The 27,943-nt window shown below is 37.2% G+C and overlaps 1 protein-coding gene across 19 annotated transcripts; it reads left to right on the top strand.

Annotated features, from left to right (window-relative positions):
- PPT1 (polyprenyltransferase 1) lies at nucleotides 1–27,152 on the top strand. Of its 19 annotated transcripts, none has more exons than XR_016046413.1 (10): nucleotides 24–553; nucleotides 11,823–11,958; nucleotides 12,949–13,070; nucleotides 15,684–15,753; nucleotides 17,612–17,717; nucleotides 17,843–17,997; nucleotides 18,122–18,218; nucleotides 24,393–24,573; nucleotides 26,378–26,709; nucleotides 26,816–27,152. XR_016046413.1 is itself a non-coding variant. In XM_006833467.4 (8 exons), the coding sequence occupies exons 1-8, from the start codon at nucleotides 192–194 to the stop codon at nucleotides 26,445–26,447; spliced, it is 1,143 nt and encodes a 380-aa protein (XP_006833530.2). In that variant the 5' UTR covers nucleotides 24–191; the 3' UTR covers nucleotides 26,448–27,152. The 19 variants fall into 19 exon arrangements, 4 of the variants coding, with proteins under 4 accessions (XP_088710541.1, XP_006833530.2, XP_088710539.1 ...); XR_016046410.1 differs by having other exon boundaries at nucleotides 17,612–17,761; nucleotides 17,862–17,997; XR_016046421.1 differs by lacking the exon at nucleotides 11,823–11,958 and having other exon boundaries at nucleotides 1–553; nucleotides 17,612–17,761; nucleotides 17,862–17,997.
- The last annotated feature ends 791 nt before the right edge of the window (nucleotides 27,153–27,943 follow it).

Here is a 27,943-nt window from a genome sequence, read left to right as displayed (position 1 = left end):
GTGCCCTGAATATTAATTCCTAAAGAAAAGAAGAAGACAAGAAATGGGATTTTGGCGGTGGCGTGAACGTTTGGCACCGCGGGACCATGAATTATTCTTTCAGGGTCGTGGTGCTGCAGAAAGGAAAACGCCGCTGTTTGGTCACCACTCTCTCACTTGGAGACTGAGGCTGCGACTCAAGCATTTCGTCCATGGCGTTTTGGTTATCCCGCATATCTCAGAGATCAAAACCTGCGCGTTTTTTCATTCAATCCTTTATTCTTCCACCAACCTCCAAACCTCCTCCATTTCCAGCCACCAAAACTCTACAAACCCAATTCAAGTCACCTGATCCCAAACAGGAGCTTGGGTTCCATGTTTTAGCAGGAAGAAGGGACTGTTCGTTTCAGAATGTAGCCCTAGCGAGGTTCTTTAGCTCATCTGTTAAGGAGGATAGCCAGTTTTCAAGGTCCTGGATTGACGTGTATTTGCCTCAATGGACGAGGCCCTACGCTCACCTTTCTCGTCTCGATAAGCCTGTAGGGACTTGGTTGCTTGCATGGCCTTGTATGTGGTAAGCTTTCTCAGAGCTCTGTTTTGCAATTAGGGCAAAATTTGCAAGAAAATGATTGTTGGATTTTTGACTGGTGAACCTTTTCAGAGTTACACTTCGGGTTGCCCTAGTTCTAAGTGTTTCTCCAAGTTGGACTGTCTTCTCTTGTGGTGTTTGTTAGAGTTGAATAATTTGACTTCATGCTTTAGATGAGATGGACACGTTTCTTCTTTCTTCTTCTTCTTCCTATTTTTGGGTAAAAACTGAAAGAACGAATAAAAGGAGTGATTTTCTCATCTAGAGCAAATCAGATTATTCAACTCTGCAAACACTAAAAAGGAGAATCACATGTTTCTTAACCTATTGGATTATGTGTCTCCTGCTATGAATACTTTGCTGTTTCAGTTTATGAATTTCTGACAATGAAGTTGTGTTTTTCTTTTCCATTTACATTTTGGTGATTAATCCTTAGATCAACAATCCCTTTTCTTTGTTTGTTGATCACGGTTCATCTGCGTTGATCAATGCAGTTCTTGTTTTTCTATTTTCGTTTACTTTTTGTGGATTGGTTCTCAGTTAAAAGATCCTCAGTCTGTTTGTTTGTTGATCAAGGTTTTCTGTGATGATTTGATGCTCCATCCTGAAATAACCTAACCCACGTTGTTTTGTTTTTAATTGTTCTCTTATGTTGAGAATTGAAACTTGGCATGCTCGATTACCCCTTGTTGTGGTGCACCCCTTCTAAAACAAATCCAATACCTTGAAACCATCTCACCTATTACCGACGCATCAATTTCAAGAAATCCAAACACCTAATTGGTGTAATAAATTCTGGGAAGGTAAGATGAAATCAAGAGAAGTAAAATAGGAAATAAAAAAACACAATTGCGCACTACAAACAATAATCCAATCACCATCAACGCACAAATAGACATGGTTCACCTAAATCGGGTTGCATCAAGGGCAACTGGCAAGTATGAATTCACTATTTATGGAGGAAATTAGAGGGTTAGTGGGTTTGTATAGATTACCTTACAGTGGCAAAAGAAAAGCTCAAATTGATTTTTCCATATTATAAAAATACCATCAATCAACTCATTTCTTTGCTATTGTCGACCAACTCTGTTGTCTTCAAGAAAAATGTTGATAAATCCAGCTTAATACAAGGGCACAAAGAGGTCTAGGGCAAAACCCCCAATCTCTTTGATACAAATAAAATTGGGGATATTTTAATTTTATTTATTTATTATTATTATTATTTTTAATTTTTAATTTTAATTTTATTTTTTTAAAGAATAGGAAGTGAGCTGAGATAATTAATAAGGGAGGAAGGATTTTGGTATGTATTGTTAACTGGGAGGATTTTGTGGAATAGATAAGGAATCAGTGTTTTAAAATGCGGGATGCGGCCCTGATGCGGTGGGGGCCGATGCGGCGAAGCGGCCCGGATGCGGGTGCATTGCGATGATACGGTCAATAATGTAAAAAAATTCTAAAAAATCTAAAAAAAATAAGTTAATGCATAGAAAAAAATATGAAGGTGATATATTGGATAATATGTATTTTAGTTTAATGATTAACTTCAAAACTATTAGCTGTTGGAGATTCTGTATCCAGTTATCCACTATCCCCTGATAAAAACTAGAAACTTGAAACCAGCTTCATAAAGCATTCAACAATACCATAAGCACAACCATAAGCACAACCATCAACAACCACAAGCACAAAATAATGATATTACAAAATACAAACCAAAATTCAAGCTCAAGAAGAGTTAATAGTTAATAACTTAATACAATCATCCATTTTGAGCGTCTATTTTGAAATTTGAACTTCATTTTTTCAAATATCAATAAGACAAGTCATCTTGAGAGTCGTCATGCGTATCATCAATATCACCCTCGACGGCCTCCATGTATTCTTCTTCATCGGTCTCCTCTGAGTTAGCTTCCTCCTTGACTTTTGAAGCTACTGTGCGAGTGCAACTAGACCCAGCAGCTCCTCTACTCCTTTGTGCTCTAGTGTTAGGTCGATTTTCTTCATTAACCTGTTGCTAGCTCGACATCAAGCCATGTAAGATCCTCACCCTCAAACACACACTCTTGTCTTGGATCGACCGTCCACTCACTTATGGAATCACCATCAGCTTCATATAATTGAATAGGGTTGAGCTTCGTGCGGTTTTCATACCTCTCCCTAAGCCGCTCGTTATACCGCACATAAACCAAATCATTCAACTTTTTCTGCTCCAACCTATTTCTTTTTTTTGTATGGAGCTGTGGTAGAAATTTGAAATCAGAAAAATTAGATTTTTGATTAGAAAATTGAAATTCAAGAAATAAGGAATAAGGAATGAGGAGTAAAGGACTTACATGCTCAAATGCACTCCAATTGCGCTCACAACCAGATGAGCTACATGTGAGATTCAACACTCAAATAGTGAGACATTGTAGATTTGGTGTCTCGCTTCCATATAATGCTATGCCACCATGCAGCTGTATAATATTTTATAATTTAGAATATAGTTAAAAATTAAGGGTATAAAATAAACAATGGAACTATACATAAAGTAAGAGACAAGTAAGATTATTTTTGGGCTTTTGGCCTTTTCCTGGATCTGTAGTGTCCCTATTTCGAGTGGCAATATCTCTCTCAAAGTTTCCCAAGGCTAACTTGAACTTAATCAATTCATGGCTCTGGATCTCATCCTGGATATCTTTGTCTGGCACCAACCTCTCAAGCACATCTAAGAACCCACCATTTATTACACGATCTGACTCAATGGATGGGTGCTTGTAGTGAAGAGATGGGTTTAGAAAATAACTGGCTGAATGGAGGTGCCTGTGAAGCTGGGTATCCCATCTCCTATTAATAATTTCAAGCATAGCCTTGCTCATATTTTCATCATCCTTTAAAACATCTTTTATTTCAATTTTTGCCCTAGTCATTGCCTCATGTATGTAGCCCATGGTGGGCTTCGTACCACCATCAATCGGTCGAAGCACTCTCACTAAAGGGCGAGCCACCTCCAATGCAATAATTATTTGACTCCAAAAAGATGTATTCAAAATAATTTTTTCAGCCTTTCTCCCATCCTTATGCTTTGACCATTTGCTTTGACTCCATTGCTCTGAAGCAAACATGGTCCTCAAGGCACTTTTTTGCTTGGCTTGGCTTCGAAGAATGAGAAATGACGTGGCAAATCTAGTGATACCCGGTCTCACTAATTGTCTCTTCTTTGTAAAAGACCTCATCATGCTTAAGACTATGATGTGATTGTAAATAAATCCAACAACAAACATACCTCTTGAAATCACCCCACTAAATAAAGATGTTGTACCCATTTCCTGAAGCATAAGATTAACACAGTTAGCTGCACAAGGTGTCCAAAACATATACTTCCTTTTCAAAATCAAGAAATGCTCAGCTGTAACATAGTTGGCACCATTGTCAGTGATAATTTGTACCATATTTTGCTCCCGAACAAAATCGACAATCTCATCCATCAAGCCAGATAAGTATATACCATCATGTGACTTGTCTGATACATCAATAGACTTAACAAAAAAAGTACATGTTGGGCAGTTAACTAAAAAATTAATGAATGCCCTTGATTTCCCATCGGACCAACCATCACACATAATAGTGGCCCCATATTTTTCCCACCCTTCTCTCTGAGAAATCAAAATTTTATTCACATCAAATACAACATCCTTCAACAAGGTCTCCCTAACCTCATGTAGTGAAGGAGGAATAAGTCCTGGGCCATATTGTTCAATTGCTTGGACCATACATGCAACATTATCCAGAGTTATAGTATTAAAAGGAATGCCGGCCATGTAAATCCACTTTGCAATTCACTTACATACCGACTTGCTTTGTTCTTTCTTATATTTATTGTCAATTGTGGTTTGCTTTGTTTTTTTCTCTCTTCTGAACCACAATTTCTGGGCTAGGGGTGAAAAAAGAATCCATTGGCCCCTTAGAGAGAGGTTTTCTTTTCTGAGCACTACCACCAATATTTATAACCCTCTCTCTTGAGGTTGGAGTATGAGTACCCCTTTGCCTCATAGCAACTTCAGACATATCATCATCATCATCATCAACATCATCAAATAATTGCATATCATCAAGTAATTGCTTTCTTTTCTTTTTATCTTTTTTCACTCTATCCAAATATTCTCGAATCTCATTTTTTATATCATCTGTAGCTTGTGGGCATGCTCTTATATTCCCAGAAATTTCGGCTAAATGCTCTTTTTGTCGAAAAATACCACCCATATAAGTATTTCCACAGAGCAAGCATATCACACAATTTCTATCTTTCGGATTTTTTAGTTTAGTATATTTTCAAGCCGGATCTTTGTTACTAGAAGATTGAGAGGAAGACATTGTCCCAAAAATAAGTATAACAGTATTATTGTACAAGAAGGAATAAAATGTTACGACTCTGTGAAGTAGCGCTCGATTTCTTCACGGCCTCTGAAATCCCCAATTTCTTATCACAAATTCACCTTAACATCTCCAAATCAACAATAAAAGCATCAAATGAACATCCAAGTATCAAACAACCGCCAAATCGAAGATTTGGATGAAAAAAAAATTTTCGCCAAAAAAAGCCACTAAAGTGGATGAAGATTTGGATGAATTTTTTTTTTTTTTTTTCCTTCGATTTGATGCAAAAAAAGCCACAAAAATGGCTGGAAATCGTCTATTAGGGGGTATAGTAACCCCCCAAACAGTTTTCCTAAACATTGGAACAAAAAAAAAGACCATTTTGCCCCTCCTCGAGGGCAAAATCGAAAAAAAATTTCATGGAAACAGATGTGGTCTGATGCGGCCATGATGTGGGATGCGGCCTGATGCGGTGTATATGCGGCCACATCTGTCAAAAGCGCATATGCGCCTGAGCGGGATGCGGATGCGAGCGCATCCCGCATGATGCGGCCGCATATGCGGCGATGCAGCCGCATTTTAAAACACTGTTAGGAATAATCTTTTTGGAAGGATTTGGGAAGGGATAAAGATCACGTGAGAATGAGGGAGCTAGTTTGGGGTAGTTGGTGAGATGAAGAGAGAAGATTGGGAGATAGTGTGTGAGGGAGATAGGGAAGAGATTTATGTGGAAGTTGGAGAGAGAGATATAAGAGAAAGTGGTACATGATTTTTAGAGAGATAAGAGAGAGTTCTTTTTTTTTGTGGGTTTTGTTTTTTAATTGTTTTCAAAGTCTATTTAAAGGGAAGAGTTCCTCATTGTAAACATCAGATAATAAGAATTGAGTAAATTTGATCTTGTGAAAAGATCGTTTTTGGGGTAGATTTCCTTGCAGACCTTGAGAGGGTACAATCTCTCAACCATTTTTATTTTTTTATTTTATTATTCTAATTTTATTTTCTCCCTGCATCAATTTGTATCAGAGCAACTTAGATCCAAAGATAGCAAGTAAGATTCATCAATTACGATGCCGTCAAAACCTGCTATTACGGTCGAGGATAGATGGTCGTAACTCATGGATTATATGGGTCAGTGGATTCAGGAGAGCTTGAACATTGCCTTGGAGGGTATCCGAAAAGAAATAAGTGAAACCAATAAGAGGTTGCAACGGATGAAGGATGCCATTCATCAAGAAGAGGGTGCTTGCAACCACGTGGATTTAGTGCAAAAACTCAATGTAGAGACGAGTCTAGTTCCTCGACCGACCCGGGTTGCTGATCCTGATCCCGATCGTAATGAAAAAATTTACAAACAAGATCGAGGTCTTATGGAGTATCAACATGATCCGCTCAATTTTTTCAAGTTTTACGAGGAACGTGAAAAAGAACAAGAAATCACGATTGAGCCCAAGAGTCAAGTATTATTCTTCGAGATAAGCACAAAGCATTTGATGAATCCATTTATTGAAGAAATTGAAGAAAAGGACTGCATCACCACTTTTGAGAAGACCGAAAGAGTTGAGTTCGATAAGCTCGAGGTCGGGCTTATCTCAACCTGGGAAGAATGATGCAAATAAAATTGGGGTTTTTTTTTAAATTTTTTATTTTATTATTCTTTTGTTTATTTTTCTTAAGAATAGGAAGTGAGTTGGGATAATTAATAGGGGAGGGAGGATTTTGGTACGTATTGTTAAGTGGGAGGATTATGTGGAATAGATTAGGAATAATCTTTTAAGAAGGATTTGGGAAGGGATAAAGATCACGTGAGAATGAGGGAGCTATTTTGGGGAAATTGGTGAGATGAAGAGAGAAAATAGGGAGATAGCGTGTGTGGGAGATAGGAAAGAGATTTATGTGGAAGTTGAAGAGGGAGAGAGATAAGGGAAATTGGTACGTGACTTTTATAGAGATAAGAGAGAGTTTATTTTTATTGTGGGTTGTTTTATTTATTTATTTTTTCAAAGTCTATTTAAAGGGAAGAGTCCCTCATTGTAAACATTAGAGCATAGTTCAAAAAAACGGACCGCCCAGCGCTTAGACGCCGCCTATGCGGTCCAGAAGGCCTAGGCGCATCGCCCAAGCCTAGGCGGTCAAATTGGGAGGTCTTCCTTGGGCGGCCGCCTGGGTGATACGTAGGCGGCCGCCTGGGTGGTACGTAGGCGGCTGCCTAGTGCCCAGGGCCTGCGCCCCGCCTAGAGGCGGAAAACTTTTTTTTTTTTTTTCATTTTTTTCAAAGATATAAAAGTTAAGAATGATGGATTTTAGGTTCATTTGAACCCTAAACCCACCATAACCCCTTTTAGAGTAATAGAATCCTCCAAAAAACTACATTTCATTGGATCGAATCATTGAAGTGTTTCTCAAAGTTTGGAGTTCAAGCAACCAAAGTAAGTGCATTTTTTAGATTTCTTGTTTTATTTTGAGATGTCTTCTTCAGGAGTTCATCAGAGTGGAGATCCGGGTTGAAAATATGGATACAACCCGAATCTAAATGACAAAAATTGTGTTACATGCAATTTTTGTGAAAAAGATACAAAAGGAGGCATAAACCGGTTTAAAAAACATCTTGCCGGTATTAAGGGGGATGCTGGCCCTTATAAAAATGTTCCTGAAGCTATCAAGGAGGAGATTAAACAATTTTGAAGTTATGGAAAATAAAAAACAAAAACAAAATCCTTGTCATAGATCTATTTCTGCTACTCCTAGAAAATGTGATCCGGGTTGGAAGTATGGGTACAACTCAAAACTAAATGATAAAAATTTCATAAGGTGTAATTTTTGTGAAAGAGATACCAATGGGGGTATTAGCCGATTCAAATAACACCTTGCTGGTATTAGAGGTAATGTTGCTTCTTGTACAAAGGTTCCTGAAGCAGCTCCAGATGAGATTAGACATCTTCTGAATTTTGAAGAACCAAAAAAAGATGAAAATAAGCCTTGTTCTATGGAAGTATCTTCTCCAGTTTCTAGTCGGAGTGGTGATCCGGGTTGGAAGTATGGTTATAACCCGAATCCAAGTGATAAAAATTGTATTAAATGTAATTATTGTGGAAAGGATACTAATGGGGGCATATATTGGTTTAAAAAACACCTTGTCGATATTACGGGGGATGTTGCCCCATGTAAAAATGTTCCTGAGGCTATTAAAGAGGAAATTATACAATATTTGAGTTCAGAGAAGCACAAAAAAAAGGGTAGAGCAGCCAAGACTCCCAGGGCCTCCTCTTCACAGACTGCACATACTACTAAGAGGAAGGTAGAAGAAGAAGAGGAAGAAGAGGCAGATTTATAAAAAACAGAGGAGGACAAGCGTTATATTGAAGACGGAGATGACTCTGATGATGATGGCCTCGACTCCGATGCATATGATGAGGCTTACTCTAATGATATTCCTTCTGATGATGATGATTATGATGATGATGATGATGATGATGATGACTAAAGACTCTTGCCTCTTGGTGTTGAGTGTTGAGTGTTGAGTCTGTTGACTGTTGTGTTGAGTCATGAGTGTTGAGTCTGTTGACTGTTGTGTTGAGTCATGAGTGTTGACTTTTGTTAGACTGTATATTTTCTAAATTTTTGTATATTTCTGTTGTGTTGAGTGTTGACTTTTATATCCTACACTTGTATGGTTTTACAGTTTACTGTTTTAACAATATGGATTATCAAAATTCTCTTGTCGACTTCTATCTTTTTTTTTTTAACTTGGAATATGGTGTATTGAAATTTTTACTTTTTTTTCAATTGGGCAGCCGCCCAGGTTCTGGGCGCCCGCCTAGGCACTAGGCGGCCTGAACCCCCTAGGCGGCCTAGGACCCACCTAGTGCTTTTTGATACATTGCATTAGAGAATGGGAATTGAGTAAATTTGATCCTATGAAAAGATCGTTTTTGGGGTGGATCCCATACAGACCTTGAGAGAGGGTATATTCTCTCAACCTTTTTTTTTTTTCTTTTATTATTATTTCGATTTTATTTTCTACCTGCATCACTCTTTCTTCCCAAAAATTCTCTGCACTCTCTACAAAGAGTTCTTGCTCGCAACTATTTAACTTCTGTATCTATGATGAATTTTATGTGCCCTATAAAGGAAATTTTCTATTTGACCAAAATAGCTTTAAAAAATGAGGGAAATACTTTAAGGTTGATTTATAACACCAACCCAACAACCACCACGTTGATACAAAATCACACCTTATCTTACCAAGCATATCTGTTTATTCTTTTGTTCTTGAACCGACTTAGAGAATGTAGCCAATGCTGCGAGCTCTCTAGCCTAATAACCTTCATGAGTATGCATTGCTCATCTTCCTACATGCTTGTGCTTCTTATGTAAACTTCACCTTCTTCAACAATCTCATATTTGAGCTCTTGAGACTATCCCGCCTTCATACATGCTTTAGGTGCAACTTTCTTGCATATCTACAAGCACAACCAGTGCTTGATCTCATATCCCCGAGGTCCTTTGCGTAAGTTGTTCCCACCAAGCCTTCTTTATGTTTACAGCCTTGGCAATACTTGCATATACTTCTCAAATTTTGAAGGACCCATTTCACGTCATTCCAAAATTTTCTTCTTAACACAAGCCAATCAACAAAAGCAATAAACATTTGAAATGACAAGTTTTACACAAACTATGGCAATAGTATACAACACTCTAGTCATACTAGCCCTTCACCAATTTTTAAACATTGGCTCGGAGGAAATTCATGAGGTGCTTCGGACTTCACATTCTCTTTTGAAAACCCCAAATCTTCAATTTCTCCACCTTTCTGAGTAACCTTACCAAGATCTTGGTTTGCACTGTCAAGATCATCTATTGCCAAAACCATGTACCTTTTGCCGAGCTTCTTCCTCTACAAGAAAATTTACATTTTTCATTTACAATTGTACTATCTAACAATTTATAATAAATTTCTTTCTTAGACTCCTCTCATCATAACTACAGCCTCCTTTGAGACTTTGAGCCATCCATATTAAGAGAAGAAAGTGAAATCAAGCTCTCCTTCAAATCCAACACGTCTTACATTTTCAAGTGTTTGAACCATCCCATTTATGAATCCTTTTGCGAATGGATCCCATTCCAATTATTTTACTCATTGAATTGTTTCATGTTGATGCCAAACTGCCCTCACATGGTTTATATGCATGAAATCACAATTCGTGTGGGCACATATGATGTGTGGCTCTACTATCAAGAATCCAACTTTGGTAGTACATGGGATTGCATCCCACCATGAACACATCATCTTTAACATAAACGGACGTTGATAACTTCAACTTGGTGAGCCTCATTCTTGGCCTCACTGTGCCTTTCCATTCCCAAACTGGAACCCTTTGAGGAATCTACCCTTTTTCTTTATGTGGCTAGGCTTGCCACAAAACGAACAACCACTTTTATCGTAAGACCCTCTTGACTTTGATCAGCTACTTGAGGAATCTCTTGATGAACCACCCTGTTTATCGGGTCTGCCTCTTCCCACAAAAACATCCATCTTTGAACCCATCAAACTATCTATCGACACCTTCTTTCAAAGTCCATTAGCAAGAATTGCATTACAAACTGAATCCAATTTGAGGGATTCTTCCTTATTACAACTCAAGGTAGTAACAAGATTGTCATAAGACTTCAGTAATAGACATAGCAATGTTGCGGCTTTATCTTCCTCATCTATCTTTCTCTGATGCTCTCAAGTTCACAAATTATGTTTGTGAATTCATTTAAGTGTTCCAACACTTTCCTACCATCTCTCATCCTCAAAAGAATACAATTTTTTCATAATTGTGAGGGACTTTGTATGGTCCAAGTTTCTAGCTTTGACCATAAATCCGCCGAGGTCTTTTCTCCTACTATATTAAATAATATTTCATTCGTTAAACACAATAAGATTGTGGCGAGCGCTTATCCATCCAATTCTTCCCAATGATCATCCTTCATACTTTTCGGTTTCTTTGATTTCTCCTTGCAATAATGTATAAAGACCTTGTTGTACCAATATATCGTTAACTTTTATTTTCCAAAGTTAGAAAATATTCCTTCCATTAAACTTCTCTACTTCAAATTTGCAACTAGTTATTTTTTCAAATTACTACACACTGCTTTGATGCTGCTTGTTGAGAACTGAAACTTGCTTGATACCCCTTGATGTAGTGAACCACCTACTACAACAAAGCCAATGCCTTAAAACCAACTCGCCTATTACCGGTAATCTATTTCAAGAAATCCAAACACTTAAGAACTGTATATGATATAATAAATTTGGGGAAGATGAAATAAATTCAAGAGAAGTAATACATGAAATCAAAAAACACAACCACACATTACAAACAATAATCCAATCACCAATCAACACGCAAATATATGTGGTTCACCCTAAATTGCGCTGCATCCACGGGCAACAAGCAAGATGAATTCACTATCAATAGAGGAAATTACAAGTTTTGTGATTTTGTAGAGATTACTTTATAATGGCAAAGAAAAGCTGAAAATATCATCAATATAATTCTTTCTTTTCTAACATCGACCAACTCTGTTGCCGCAAAGAAAACACAGAAATCTAGCCCAATACAAGGGCACATAAAAGGCTAGGGTTTGTCAAGCAAAATCTCAATCTCTTTCTTCCCCAAAACTTAACTTCACTCTCTACAAAGAGTTATCCCTTACAGACCCGTTCAATTTTTCACTCTCTACAATGAATTGTATATCCAATAAAGGTTATTTTCTATTTGAGAAAATAGCCTTAAGCAATGAGAGAAGCACCTTAGGGTTGTTTTCGTATCACCAACCCAACATCTTTGAAGTTAATGTAACTTTTTGGGTGTTGTTCTATTCTTACTGTCTTTGATTCTTCTCGTAGGTCAATTACTTTGGCTGCACCCCCAGGAAATCTGCCAGATTTTAAGTTGTTAACATTGTTTGGATGTGGAGCATTGCTTTTACGGGGAGCAGGGTGTACAGTGAATGACCTTTTGGATCGAGACATGGACCAAAAAGTACATATACTGATCCTTGCACATAATGTTTTGTTTATATCTCTTTCTGATAACTTTGGTAATACTGTTAGGTAATGGATTGGTGATAGATGGGTGATAATGTTTAGTTTTTCCCTGTTACGTTGGCATGGGATTTGACAATTGAAAAGAAAGTTGGCATGTGATTTCTTCCAATTTTCTTTTAGGACAAATTTGTAGATTTAATTGCATAAAGGAAATTTTTTTTTTGAATTGTTTTTGTTTTTCAAACATGTTTTTGAATTTGTGGAAACATGATGCTTGCTTGTTTCTTTATCTCTTGAATATTTTGTTCATCTCTTGAGGCATTTAATGGAGGAGGACAGATGGTTTCCCCTTTACCACGATTGTCTTAATTATGGTGAGGCTCAGCTGTATCTTATAAGACACAGTCAGCCTCAGCTAGTCGACTTGGCTTGGGGCTACATGAGTCTTGAGCCAAGTCTCATCTTTTAAACAATGAGAGTAACATCCTGCTTTTTAATTACTAAAAACGTGAACTAATGATTAAAAGTGAGAAACTAGTTCTGGCTAAAAATGCATGCGCTGTGGATTTCCCAACAAATGCATGTTATGGGGTGGGGTTTGGTAAGGTTTAGACTTGGTTGAGGAATCATTATGCAATTATTGTCCAATTTATATAATGGGGAAAAGCACAAATATTCTGGGGATGAATTTGCATATTTCTAGACCACGTAAAAGACACTGTCAGAAAATAAATTCTTGACTGGATTCATCTTTTTAGGATTCAATAATATCAGCTCCTATATTTCCTTTTGCAGACTACAAAGGTGATGTTAAATTAGGCAGGGAAATAGTTGAAGGTGTGTTTCTCGGTGGATTAAATTTGTAAAGACATGCTTTTTGTACTTATTAGTGTGGTCAACATTGTAAGTTTTAATATGCTAGCAAAAATCAATGTTTAAAAATTGCTGGATTTCTTATATTGATTTAACTCTATTTGTGCTGTAGGTGGAGCGAACAAAGTTGAGACCAATTGCATCTGGTCTTTTGACACCCTTTCAAGGGCTGTGCTTTCTCGGGTTTCAATTATTCTTAGGTCTTGGAATTCTCTTACAACTTAACAACTATAGGTGGGTTCCTTCCTTTCCCATATTATTTGAGCTAGATAAAGTGTCTTCCTTGCTTGGTATTTCTTAGAACTAGTGACTCAGGCTCAGACTTGCCCAAGGTACTCAAACCAAGCAGGGTGCAGGATCTGGATGAAAAAGGCCAAAACCCAGGGGAGTCCTGGACTGCTTTTGTATTTTGTCCAGAGTCTTGGTCTTGTCGAATTGCTGACTTGACCGATTTGGTGGATGACTCGGGCTTGGAACCGTGGCAAGTCCGAGCCTGAGTCCTTGTTATAAAATGCTGCTCAGTATGACATTTGTTATTGCAAATCTTTCATCATAGATGAGTATGCAACTAGCAATTCAGCACTTACAGCAAAACTGCCTGCAAGAATGTGGTCTTTCAGTTTAAAATTCACTATTTACACCTATTGAATACTTTTTCTGGAAAAGGATTGATAGCAATCTGGTAATACCACCAACCGGGGTTCTATACAAATGTATCGCTCTGTTGTTTCTCTGAGTGGTGATTCATTATTATCTGAAATAAGTACCACAAATCGTGGTCTTTTACAGTCTCTTCTTCCAATTTGATGTTCTGTTTCTGCATTATGGTTGTTGATATTGATAGTTCGTATTATGCCATATTTTTAGAGTTTGATGAATTGTTTGGAGGGCTTTAACACTTTAATGGACCAAAAAATAAACGTTCTATGGCTATCAAAAGAATGAAAGTCTAATAGCGCTGCTATTTATAATTGATATTCAAGTATATTGTATTTTCCGCTGTTAAATGATTCTGCTATGAATACTTTGTGCCATGAAGGGACCATATGTGAAATAAAAAATTCTCTAGCTTGTCCTCTTGGATGGCTTCCATCAGTTTAGTTCAATCAGCAACTTTAGAGGCTTGTGATAGCTGTCATGGTCGGTACATTTTAATGGACAGCAAGCTGTGATGTACCAAGGTGGTATGCAACCAATATTGGTAGGGTTCTAGCTGAATGTTGGAAATGTTGCATTTCCCTAATACTAATTCTTGGTTGTACTATACACACACATCCACTCTTTAACATTAAAGATGTTTTTGGTTAATGCCATTGTATACGTCAATATGTGTATTTTGCATGTGGTTGTCGAGAAGTGTGTAGTCTCACCTGCTCTTTTCCTCAAAGAAGGCAGGATTGTACCATAAGCTTGAAGCCTCTCAACAAAAGCTGTTCCCACATGAAAAGTAGCAACTAGACAAACTTTCTTCTTTGTTGGAAATGCTTTGTTGGAAATGCGTAATAACAGTCAAGGTCCTTGTAGTGTCAATTGTATTATTTTATAATTACCTTGAAATGGAAATCTTAACTGAATTTGAATCTCATCATCTTTGAAGCAAGAACCTAGGGTTGAAAAGAATATCATTTCATCTTCATCCTAGATACCTTTAGGAGAAACTGCGAATGTTGTGGTGCCTGGAATTTAATAAGGGAGCCCTATGAGTTTCAATCACATACAATTTTTTTCTTCTGGAATTTCTAATTAGGCACAAATTTATCGTAAATGTGTTATATGCTGTGTGTGTTTGAGTTGAGTCCTCGGCTGAACTGGTATAGTGTCTGTCACTACACAACGTTGGAAGATGATAACATATTTCTTTTGTGATATTGAGATTAAACAAGAGAAAGGTCACAATTTTAATGAACTTTAAAATGGTGCATGTATCGTCCATTTGAAATTGAAGCATCGATGTGTTTTCTCACTTTTTTGCATCACATATACTCGTCCTGGCCTCCTGTGTGAAGTTGTTTAATTAAAATTGTTATCTTGGGACATGAGTTCTTCTACATTTCTAATTAAAGTTGCAGGTTATCTGTGTGTGAAGCTCTCTATAGGTGATCTCAAATTGGATGGTGGTTTAGTTGTATAGTTTTTTCGCCTACTATGTAGAGGATTTGGGTCCTTTCCTTTGCAATTTATAGTTTTTGGCAAAGGGATGTACAGTTTAAATTTAGTTCTATGGTTCTGTCATTATATACATGATGTTTGGTGTGCGACTCGTCTAAGCAATTTGTGGTTCCTAACTTTTTTATATCTGAAGTAATATGTGATTTAGAAATGTAACAAATCCAAGTAATAAATGATTTAGAAATGTTATTTAGACCCTGTATACAATGTTGGCAAAAACCTCAACAGGCATTAATTTTGGCATCTTGAAGGGTTATTTGGTGCATTCATCCATCATTTTCCAAAATTATTGTTTTCTTTGCCGCACTTTCCCAACTTACCACCACATTGATGTGAATCTAGTAATGTGCTGGTCTTTTGGGTTATTGGAGTCAAATTTATTCACTATTTGCTGAGTGGTTGTCGTAATTTGTATTTGCTGTGTTTCGGTATCCACTGTAGTACTGTTTGGTTTTTTCTACATTGTGATAATTTCTCTCTTGGGAAATTTACAGACCTATGTCTCCTGTTCCCAAAATGTGATCGATATTCTTATGATATTGTTGATACTTATCAAGCTTAAATGCAATCTTATACAGCTAAGTTGCACCTTAGGAACGTGCTCTTCTTTATTATAAACATTGACATTTTAGGATGTGCCGAGACAATATCATCTAAACTCCTGATTCTTTTGCACAGTCGTATACTTGGGGCTTCATCATTATTACTGGTTTTCTCATACCCTCTCATGAAGAGGCTGACATTTTGGGTATGCTTATATTGATATCTTTCTTTCCCATTCTAGTACAATGAGCAAGACGCAGGTTGCGCATTCTACTGTTGTGATTACAATTACTTAGTGTCCTTTTCACCATTTTCTTTCGTGTGCTTTAAAGGGAGCCCTGATTGATCTTAAGTTTCTCATACCTACTTATTTTTGCCCGGTCTATCAGCCATATCAGCTAGACTGGAGAAAAAAACACTAAGATTCACGAATTTGAGATCGAAGATTTTGATGCCCTATTTCAAAAGTTCGCACTTTCTTTGCAACGAGTGGTTGGTTGATGCAGTTTCTCTATTTTTCTGTTCTATATCCAGTCATAGGCTTATTTCACCCCAAAAAACACAAAAAATTTGGATTTTGAAGATTCCTAAATTTGGAAGTATTCATTCGAAAATTTAGAGACCCATGGATTTGAGGTGTTGGTTTACGTCGAGTGCAAAGATCTTGGAACCAGGGTTTTGCATGAAATTTTGGGCAATTTTTTTTTTCCTTCTCATTTTAAATTAATAAGATCACTTAATTCTTTAAAAAGATGACTTGATCTGGTAGTTACTCACTAGTTGCATCTTTGTGGCAATGTATTAAAAAAAATTGCGTGAGAGGCAAGTTTTGTTTCCAATTTTCGTATATAGGGTAAATTTGTACATTTAAAAAGAGATAAAATGCTATATTTTGTAATAGTTTTTTTTGTAATGTAAATAGTAAAATTTTGCACTTATAATAGATACAATTTTTACCTTTTTGTTTCTACTAAAATAGTAGAAAATTTTTAATTTAAGTTTGTTTCATTGGATTAGTAGACAATTTCAGCTGGTAGAAATTAATATCATTGAAAAATACCATTTTCCATCTTTTACATTTTTTTTGTACATGCTCATTGTTATCACTTTTTTTCCTTTTTTTTTTTTTTGTTTTTTTGGGGGTGATCCTAAATTTTTCACCTTTTTCGGCCCTTATCGTATGACTTGGCTCAGACTTGGTTGGGTTGACTCGAATTCCCTCGAGTAACTCGGCTAGTCTAGGAGCCGATTCCCTGTCCTAGCTGATTTTTAAAATATTGTTATCCTAGCTAAAGTATTTATTAGAAGGGGAGTTACTTTACCTAGTAGATTTCCTGTTGTATATTTGGGAAAATTATGTCAACCGCCTACTTAAAAGAACATACAGACAGGACCCCACACTTAAGTTTTATTTATGTCATATACCCTATTACTGTTTTTCTTTTCATCCACACCCTCGCCCCTAGGGATGGTCAACGTGGTGGAAAGTTAAGAAACTCTTCTTTCTATTGCTTCCATTGGGTCATCTCTCTCTCTCTCTCTCTCGCAAGCACTTTTATCTCCTTCACCACCCCCCGTCAGTTCTCTCTCCATGGAGAGAGAGAATGCTTGTGATGGAAGACCTAATGAAAGAGAGAGATACGGGAGTTTCTTTAATTTGGACTATGTTGACCACTCAGGGAATTTTTGTTCCAAGTCTTTATGAAGTTTTACTTTGGGGTGGATGCAGAGTAAAACAGTAATACGTTACATGTTGCGAATAAAAGCCTAGCAGGAGGTCATGTGTGCATGATCTTCTAAGTAGGGGGCTTTGTGTAATTTTCCCTTAAATATTTCCAATTAAATTGTCAATGAAGGTGTGTATCATAGGAAGATATGGAGATTAAATTGAACTTAAACTCCCACTTTTGTAAGTCTCTTTTAATAAGCACCCCACCTTAATGCATCTCTCTAATGGTTCTATTCTAGTTGAATTCCATGTGTACTACTATTAACTGTGTCTTAATCTTATATAGAATAGATACTAAAGATCTGCTATTTTTGCTAACTGCTTGCTGATGCAGCCTCAAGCGTACCTTGGTTTAACATTTAATTGGGGAGCGTTATTAGGGTGGGCAGCAATCAGAGGAAGCTTAGATCCTACTATCATCTTACCTCTGTACACTTCGGGTGTGTTTTGGACTCTCATATATGATACCATTTATGCACATCAGGTACATTATAAATTTTACTGCTTGCTTTCTGTAACATTCTGAAAGGACCTCCGTTTCTTTGTTGTTCTGTTACCAATCTAGGATTTTCACCTGCTTTTAGGACAAAGAAGATGACTTGAGAGTGGGTGTTAAATCAACAGCACTGAGGTTCGGGGATCTGACAAAGAACTGGATTTCTTCATTTAGTGTTGCTTGTATTGCTTGCCTCACCCTCAGTGGATTGAATGCAGAGTTAGGTATGAAGTTAGTGATTTTTCCCTGATTGTAATCCTTTTCATGTTTGCAGATTTCAAGTTTTCGGAAATTTCTTGATTTGCTGAAGTGAAAATCTGACTTGTCCAAATGTTATCGTTTGGACAGGATGGCCTTTTTTTATGTCATTGACATTTGCAGCTGGGCAACTGGGTTGGCAGATTTGGACAGTTGACTTGTCCTGCCGAGCAGATTGCAATAGAAAGTAAGAAATGTCCAATCTTGTATAGACATGAAGTATATATGTGAAATAAACAAAACTTAACCTAAGAGATTTAGGATCCATGACTTGGTATTGGCCATTGTCAAAAGAAAATAATTATATGACAAATGGCAAGGTTTTACCTTAAAAATAAGTAAATAAATAAACTGCTGGTATTTAATTTGTGAAAATAGTCTTCCTGGTTATCATGTTTTGTGCCCCACTACAAGTAAAAGGCATTCGAACTTACATTATAGTGAGTTCTTAACCACTTTTCTGAAAGGGTGTATTTGTGATTGATTTTCTATATTAATTTTCTCAATATGCTGAAGCATAATTGGTTGAGGCTGGGAGAAAACATTTCTTTTGATTATGCTTATAATATCTTTGAAAAGTTTATAAAGTGCAAATTTAAGTCACTTTATATTTTGAATGTTTAGAAATGGGCTTTGTTAGGGTACTCCTACACATGGAGTATTTCCTTAATGTACTCAAATAGCGCCTAGGTGGGCTATAGGGCTTGGGCATCTCGCCCAGAACTAGGCGGCCAAAATAGGTGGTCTGCCCTTGGGCGCCTAGTGGCTAGCCCTAGGCGGCCGCCCAAGGCCTACGCTTCGCCCAGGGTGGAAATGCCCCTTTTTGAGCGGCATTTTTTGATTTTTTTAAGAAAAAAAAGGTTTAAAGGTGGTTTTAGGTTCATTTGAAAGCCAAACCGCATTAGAGCCCATTTTAGAGAGAAAAATCTCAAAAAACTAGATTTTTGTGATTTTCATAAGATCAAAGGGTTTCTCAAAGTTATGAGAAATCGATCCAAACATCACCCATTGAGATTAGATGTAGTTTTGGAGTTCTTTTAGGTCTATTAGAGGGTGTTTTAGAAGATTTTAGCATTAGAAAATAACTTAGATATGGATTTGGAGATCGAGCAATCAAAGTATGTGCAAAATTTTATTTTTAGATTACTTGTATTATTTTGAGATGTCTTCATCGGGACCTAATTGAAGTGGTGATCCAAGTTGGAAATATGGCTATAACCCGAGTCCAAATGACAAAAATTGCATAAGATGCAATTATTGTGAAAATGATACAAAAAGGGGGCATCAACCACTTTAAGAAACATCTTGCTGGTATTAGGGGGAATGTTGCCCCTTGTAAAAATGTTCTTGAAGCTATCAGAGAGGAGATTAAGCAATATATGAGTTTAGTAAAACACAAACAAGAACAAAATCCTTGCCATTTGGATAGGTCTATTTCTGGTTCTGTTAGAAGAGGTGATCTTGGTTGGAAGTATGGTTATAACTCGAAACCAAATGATAAAAATTGTATAAGGTGTAATTTTTGTGAAAAAGATACTAATGGGGGTATTAACTGATTCAAGAAACACTTAGCCGGTATTAAAGGGAATGTTGCTTCTTGTAAAAAGGCTCCTGAAGCTAGTAGGGATGAGATTAGAAAACATTTGAATTTAGTAAAACCAGTAAAGGAAGAAAATGAGACTTGTTATATGGAAATATCTTCTCCAGGCTCTTCTAGAAATGGTGATCAGGGGTAGAAGTATGTCATAACCCAAATTCGAATGACAAAAATTGTATAAGTTGTAATTATTGTGGAAAGGATAATGATGAGCGTATTTATCAATTCAAGGAACACCTTGTCGGTATTAAGGAGGATGTTGTCCTGTGTAAAAATGTTCCTGAGGCTACCAGGGAGGCGATTAAATAATATTTGAGTTCAATGAAATACAAAAAGCAAGAAAAGGGTGAAGAGGCACCAGGTAAAGCAACCAAGATTCCTAAGGCGTCATCTACATAGAGTAAGAGGAGGTAGAAGAAGAGGAGGAGGAAGAGGCAGATTCAAAAGAATAGAGGAGGACGAGCATTATGTTGAAGAGGGAGATGACTTTGATGAAGATGGCCATGAAACCGATGCATATGATGATGCTTAACCTACTCCTTTTGATGATGATGATGATGATGACGACTGAAGACGCTTGACTTTTGATATTGAGGCTTAAACTGTATATTTTCTAGTTTCTTCAATCTACTCTTGTATGTATGCTTGTATGGTTATATCATTGTATGGAAATATGGATTATGGACTTACTATTTACTCTTTTTCTTATCTACTTTTATTTTCTTATTTTTTTTATGGTTCTAAGCCACCTAGGTTTTAGGTGGCTACCTAGGCACTGGGTGGTTAGGTCCTCTCCTGCCGCCTATGTGCCGCTTGATGTTTTTTTGGAACATTGGTTGAGTACATTAAGGAAATACTCTTTTCTGTGTAGGAGTACGTTAATAAAACCCTTTAGAAATATATGTAGGTGCTCAAATTATCTCATTGCCTTTCATTTTTGGCCTAGATAGCACATCTTCTTTGTAGCCCTTGCTCTCGTCAAGAATTAGGCGAACTCTTTCTAACCCGTTCTGACCCTCATACATTATAGTATATCCTACTCATGTATACTTGACACTCATTTTCAAAGGCTGTGATTCAACCCAATGTGGTGTAGTATTCAAACACTGTAATGCCTGTTGAGATGTTGTTGGGTTTGCTGCAAACTCTGTCTGTTTTTGAGGGTCATAACTGTATCGTAGCAATCATTGATGGATGGTGTTGTGGCTTAGTTCTAGGAGGCATGATGTCATCTTCAGGTGTTGGTTTCAAGATATCTGATGGTAATTGTTATGCATTTTGCTAGGTTCATCATTTTGGTCTTCTAATGTCAGTCTGAACAATTATAATACCAATGCCGAAGTTTTAGTTTTTTATTTCTCAAGCTATTTTTGGTTGCTATGGGTATTTTACTATTGAAAAGTAAATCTTGGATATTACTGACCATCTTCAAAATTGGATTCTTAATAAAGAAAATTTCATATGGACCCCTTGAAATATTATTAATGTCATAGTGACCCCCCCCTTTTTTTACTATCATACAAGCATTAAAAGTCAAGAAAATATATCATTCCACCCCTTTCTCATTTCTTCCTCCCTTTTGTTTTTTTTTTTCCTTCACACTAACTGCCCTAACCTAATTATGAAATCATGTCCAAGTCCTTTCTGTTTCTTCTTTTATTTCGAATAAGGCCGATAACCCTTTGCTCTCCTTCATTTCTCCCGGTAATCATTCTCTCTCTACGCTATCCCTCCTGTCACGCACCTTAACCGCTCTCTGTGGCTCTTCTCCCTAGCGCTCTCTCTTCCTCGCCTCTCTCCCCCTTGTATTCTCTCTCCATTCTCCCCCTTGCCATTCACCATTCATGTGGGGAGGAGGTTAAGAGATGCTGGGCATGTGCCTGAAGTTAAGCAAGTGTTGTTTGATATTGATGAGGAAGGGAGAGAAAATGTACTTGGGTGCCATTGCTTTGGGTTGATTTCAACTGAGGATCCAGCTCCCATTTGTGTCGTTGAGAACTTGAGGTTATGTTTGGACCATCATGCGGCTAAGAAAGGTAATTTCAATGGTGTTTGAGAGAAATTGTAGTGAGAGATCACCTTTGGTTTCATGGCTTTGTTGGAGGATTGTGTTGTTGTATGGATTATTGCTATAATGCAGTTCAGAACTTCATATGCACTGAGGTGTAAATTATGAGAATTGGTGCTAGTTACAAATGAAGTAGCCCATGAAATTTGTGAATTACCTCTCTCTCTCTCTGCAGTTGTTTTAAGATAAAATTTTCTCAAACTAGAAATTCTTCTCTTTGCACCCTGTGTGTTACGGAAACCATTGGGATGAAAAGAAATGAAAGACACATAGCACAGTCAATGGACAACAAGAAACCGTAGTCATAATCAATCAGTGTGAGTTTTCTTCAAGAAATCAATCGGTAGGACTTTGAATATTATCCATGCTTTCCTTGCAATCATTATTCTTACATTATGTCCAGAGAACAACCGAATCAATGAAAGAAAAAGAAAAAATATGTGTGAGGGTTGGGTTACGTTTCTGAGAGAGGGGCTAAGAACTCTATATGTCAGCTGCCGACTTCGCCATTATAGGGGCAAATTCAGGGAAACTAATAGCACCATCTTAATTGGGGTTAGCCTCTCTAAACATCTCCTTAAGTTCTCGAAAGGCCAGACGATGACCCATGGAAAGAGGAAGCTCAGCCGCAGTTATATTGCGATTACTGTTTCAAAAGCTCGGAATAAATCACGAAGTTTACTATGGTTTAGTGATGGATGTGTTGACATGGTCATTTGAAGTGCTATGACTTGGTGGAGCACTTTGAATTCAACAGTCGTTTGAGTTTGAGTCACTGGATTTGAGAGAGTCAAATTGGTTGCCTGTTGGTTTGACAACAAGATAGCAGACGAGGCGGCGAGCTCCAGGTGGTACATGCTACCATTCATGTTGAGAGAAGATTTCATAGAGCTCCTCGACTTGCTCAGGCTTTAGGATGCCCTGTGAGCCCATGATCCATTTATTCTCTCTGGTCTCTCTCCCTTGTTTTAGAGAGAGAAGAAGGGAAGAAGTCTGATGTGCCTTGTATTCAGGAGGAGATTAGGGATGGGGCAAATGAAGGGATCAAGAACCTATTATCTCCAAATTGAAGAGAGAGAGAGAGAGAGAGTTTTGGGGTGAGGGAGGACCAGATACACACAGTTTTGGGGGTGTTTCAGGGTGAATTATGTAGAGGAAAGGAGGAGACAAGAAAAAGGTTGGGGGGGGGGGGGAAGGGAAAGGGGTGCCTAAGGTGGGTGCAAGGAGGGATAGGGTAGAGTGAGATTATCAGGAGAGAAATGAGGGAGAGAAAGGGGTTACAGGTATTATCTGAATTAAAGAGGAAGAGGAAAGGGAGTTAAAGTACTTGCACATGATTTTTGCAACTAGTTCAGGGCAGTCAACAAGCAACTAGTTCAGGGCAGTCAACAATGAGCAGAAAAGTGGAGGAGGGATGTGAGGAGGGGGTGGAACAATATATTACCTTCACTTCCGATGCCTCCTGATCGTTAAAATAATGGTGGGGTCTATGATACTAATAACATTTCAAGGGTCTGGATGAACTTTTCCCTTTTAGTATAACATATGTTTGCCGTGAGGAAAGAACAATGGACCACCTCTCACCTTGTGTTCTAGGTCTGTATGTAGAAGCTTGGTACATTTATGTCGTCAACGGATTCGTTGATGCTAGAACCTTGGTTTATTGCAGGCATTTGCTTCTCTAAGGACTCAATGATGATAACAGATTTGATATAGCCCGATTCAACTTATTTACAGGTTTTTGGAAAGGAAACTTAAGAATTGTAATAGGCAACAGATGTCAGTGGTTTGAATGTTTTGGTCCACAGGGTGCTCGTATTTGGTTAGTTGAGAAATACTGGGGTCTCATGATTTTAGTCTATGAACACTATGGTCTGGTTGCATGGAACAAACTTGAATAGAATAGAACATTAAAAAAATAAAAAAGAAGAAAAAAAGGAAATGGAAGTTCCTGAATGGTGTGTGGTCTTAGCTGAAAAAGAAGGGAATACCTCAAAACCTGCCGCCATAATTTTTGAAAACCTTGAAGTTGCCTCCACTGTTTGGAGTAATCTAAATATTGACACGTGTTTATCGAAACTTCCAAAATGCCAAATCTTTACCATTGTTACTTATTTAGTAACCCTTTTTAATCATAATGATCTACCAAACCAGAAAATCTATTCTCTCCATCGAAACGTATGAATTTCTGGATCACACTCTCTACCCAAAGATCCTTATGTGCTACTTTTCTATCTTGTTTACCAATAGTGGATTTCTGAAATGCATGTTTAATGTTTCATTAAACCCAGTTCCTTTTTTTTCTGCTCCATAAATTTGACCATTTTCACTCCTTTCTTCCATCATCCAGGTGTTTCCCCTTTCCTTGACATTCTCTTTTCTCCCTTGTCAGTTTATTATCGCTTCCCAAGATGTCCGAAGATCTCTTTCCGTTGCTGGGGCTCCTTTATGTTTCACTTGCCACTGCTTTTAATGCAGAGAGAGAGAGAGAGAGAGAGAGAGAGAGAGAGAGAGAGAGACCATGGCATTTTGTAGTGAAGATGTAGATTCAAAGGATTATGTTCTACTTTCATTCTTCCCTAAATGGAAAATAATGAAGATGTAGATTCAGAGGATTATGTTCTACTTTTATTCTTCCCCATTGTTCATACCTTTTGCTGACATCGGGTTTCATTGCTTGTGAACTCTCATTGAAGCCCCTGTTCATCCATTGGTTAGATGATCCAAACATCTACTCTATAAAAGGCAAGAGCTGGTGCATTATGAGTTCCGTTTGCTACTGTCTTTATAGTTATGGCTGCAGCAAGCTTTTAGACTGTCTATGACCATGCATGGTGTTTCTCTTGACTAGAACGGCCTTCATCTTCATGGATGTGGGTATGCATATCTCCCTTCTCCTTTTGTTGTTTATGCATGCGCACACACATTTGTGTGTTCTTTTTTGCATGTATGGATGTAGCTCGATAAGAGGGTTCGGTGAGTTGGAAGTTGTCTCTCAGAAATTAGTTCAATTGTCTATAGAGATGAGGACTCAACTGAGTCTATTATGATATGCTGTCCTATAATCCATACCTCATGCTTATGGTACTTGTACTGTTTTACCAAACATTAGATTAGTTAAGAGGTCATTTATTTGTACAACAATTTTAGCATAGACATTGCCATCTTTCATTTTTGTTGGCATACATTACAGCTAAATAATGCATTTTCTCGTCTTTCCAAGCATATCATGACTCTTTCAGATTTATGATGAAAATCAGTAAGGTGTTTTCTCATGTATTGTCTATGAACCTAAAATCTGAAATTTAACAGCAAACTTGAAGGGATTACTGCTGCTCAGGACCTATAGTAGTGGCTTTGGGTTTCCTATGTTGAAGATTTATAGTTTGACTGTAATTTTTTCTTGGCCTATGTCATCAATACTCACTTAGTTGTAGTAGTGTGTGAATCTTTACTAACATTAAGAGTTTGAAACTAATGCTATCAGACTTGCTTCACTTGGATTGAATCGGCCGATTTCTTCAGCTTCAGTCCCTAAACTGTAATGAAGTGAATCCAATCCCTATATTTTTAATATATCAGAGAATTTTAAAATATCATCTATTTATTGAAATATCACAAATATGCCCGATATGTTCTAAAATTTGGAACATATACCCGAATATGTTGATATGGGGAAGGCAAAGAAAAAGCAAGGGATAAGCCCAAAAGGACATGGTTAGAAGTAGTAAGGAAAGATATAGGGAATTATGGCCTCATTAAGGGTATGACATTTAATAGAGCAGAATGGCGGACCCAGATTCTTGTAGCCGACTCCAATTAGTTGGAAAAAAGCTTTGATGACGATGATGATATGTTGATATTTTAAATAAATGCTTACTTAGATATTATTTTATGATATTTTATTTAGATAACAGATAATTATATAGATAGGTAAGGGTGAAGAAGTACATGGAAAGACTTGCCTGGAATCAACTGAAGGGTCAAAGCACTTCCTTTCCCAACCAAAACGAAGAGCTCCCCAGAGTGCATCTGACAACATTGATTGAAATTATCATAAAGGAACTATATGGTTTATTGCTTTGTCTCTTCAGAGACATTCGATATTGTTTATTACTTTTTTCTACTACTTTTCTAACTTTTCTGTTTTCCTTCATTGTTTTGGTTTTTTTCTATTTTTTGTTGCTTTGCCTCACATTCCCAGAATATGAGCCCAAGGCATAAAGTTTACTCACCACAGACCCTTGCTAAGTCTGGCGTGAGTTTGGTTGTCAAAACTTGGATCTATACATATATGCTGATGTGAGCTCCTAGTGAAAAAGTGTTATTGATTAATTAATATGGAGATGGTGAATGCCACCACTGGAAAAAAAAAAATGCTCTCAGCATTGCAAGATTTTTAATTTTTCAAAGTTTGAACATGTTGGTTTAGCTAGTTGTCAACGCTAAATGGGTTGGCAATGGATTGTCTGAGCATGTTAATAAATACACTTTGTTTGGCATCTTTAATGCATTCCACATGATACATGGCTGATGCCAAGATATATGTAAAAATCCATATGATTTCATTTTGAGTAGCATGGCACATGTATTCCTATTCATTGCAGGTTGATCACCCTCACCCATCTTTCCTATTGTCACTTTGTCCTGCCTTGACTAGTTATTGATTTACTCTTGACAGGTTTGTCTCCAACAAGTGGTTTGGCGCTATTGTCTTCAGTGGGGTTCTGTTGGGAAGACTCGCTTCCTAAGTAAAGTTTTTGGAATCTGGATAACGGAATCAGTTAGATCTACTTTGCATGTGATATTGTTGCAAACTGGAGGAATGGTCATGGTAACTGGTTTTATGCGACTGCCGGAAGACCGTCATACCCAACTTCAATCAATTTCTATTTTCTTTTGTGATCAGGATGAATAGAAGACATCAATTTTACTGTTGCATCGTTTTCAGCTGCTAATAGTCAAAAGTTGCATGGGCTGGATGGATGGTACTTTGTTAAGCCTTTTGGAACTGTAAGATTGCCAATCAGTTGCCACCGTATTACATGATACTTGTACATGGTTGAGTTCAGTTATCCTCTTTGTCGACTTTGTTTTGTTTGATGTCGGTTCTTTGCAGGCAAAGATTGCCCAGGAGCTGCTTTAAATGGGGAAGGGACATGCAACTGAATATGAACTTCAGTCTCATGGGAATTGATGGAGATGAACTTGTAACTAAACATAAGATATGCCTGCAATCTCTGGGAATATTAAGATGATTCTTTGGGGTTACCATTGACGTATTTAAAGAGGTATTTGAAATGAAGTTACATAATCTGAACTTTCTGTTCGCTATTTATTATTTGGAAGGAACCGAAATTGTGGGATATGCATGTGCTGTCAATCACGTTATTTCTGAAGGTTTTGTTAACTATTGTACGAGATATAATTTTCAGAGAAGAAGTTTCTTGGATAAATTCTCAGGAAGAAAATTTTGCTTTTGGCATGGAACTCTTAATTGGGTGTTTATACGTTGGAATTAGTATCGTAGTCTTGGTTGTCCAGGTTATGATACAGTTGACTATGAATTATCTATGGCACTTGGGATTCCTGAAAACAAGGAAATGACCGTGCCTTAGTTGATTCATTAAATCATGGACTTTAACTTGGAATGTTAATTACCCAAGGATTTGATTCTTTTAGAGCTAAGTTCTAGTGTCACTTTTTGTTCGATATAAGTTACTGCTTTAATACTTCTAACTCGTACTGGTATGGGAGTGCAAGTGGTAATGTTCTTATTTAGTCCATTTGTTATTTGAGAAGAAAATATTATTCAAGCACACTCATATCTATAATATATCGATTATCTATTAAGTAGGCGGAAGATCTCGCTTATTCTTGTGTCAACCAATTTTGTCATTTAAATTTGGGTGCGGTTTATATAGAACCGAGGCTCTAAACAATCAAATTAGAGCCCACCTTCAAAAAGTATCGAGAAATATGGTTTCAGTACTAGAAAGTTTTGTGATAGCCTTAAATTATAATTTCATCTTTAGTTATAAAATTTAAAGTTTAAAAAATAGTGTAGATTGATCAGATCTATGAAAACTTGAAAATCTTAGAACGTGACGGTCAAAAAATGCGTTGCAAGGTGACTATTTTCAAAACTTGAAATTCAATTTTTTTCATGTCCATGCATCTTGATGTCGAGATGATCAATTTGATGATATTTTAGCATCAAAACATCTCCTAGTGAAAGTGCTGAGTT

Source organism: Amborella trichopoda, chromosome 12 (genome assembly GCF_054954075.1).
Source record: "Amborella trichopoda isolate Santa Cruz 75 chromosome 12, AtrichopodaSantaCruz75HAP2 v2.0, whole genome shotgun sequence".
NCBI lineage: Eukaryota > Viridiplantae > Streptophyta > Magnoliopsida > Amborellales > Amborellaceae > Amborella > Amborella trichopoda.
The sequence above is the reverse complement of the archived record's forward strand: the minus strand, read 5'-3'. Positions and strand labels throughout refer to the sequence as shown.

Bases quoted from the DNA above. Each gene is read 5' to 3' on its own strand.
- PPT1 (XM_006833467.4), top strand. From the start codon at position 192: ATGGCGTTTTGGTTATCCCGCATATCTCAGAGATCAAAACCTGCGCGT. The intron at 11,959-12,948 runs GTACATATACTG...TTTGTGCTGTAG, and splicing joins ATCGAGACATGGACCAAAAA to GTGGAGCGAACAAAGTTGAG. The intron at 18,219-26,377 runs GTAAGAAATGTC...TACTCTTGACAG, and splicing joins CGAGCAGATTGCAATAGAAA to GTTTGTCTCCAACAAGTGGT.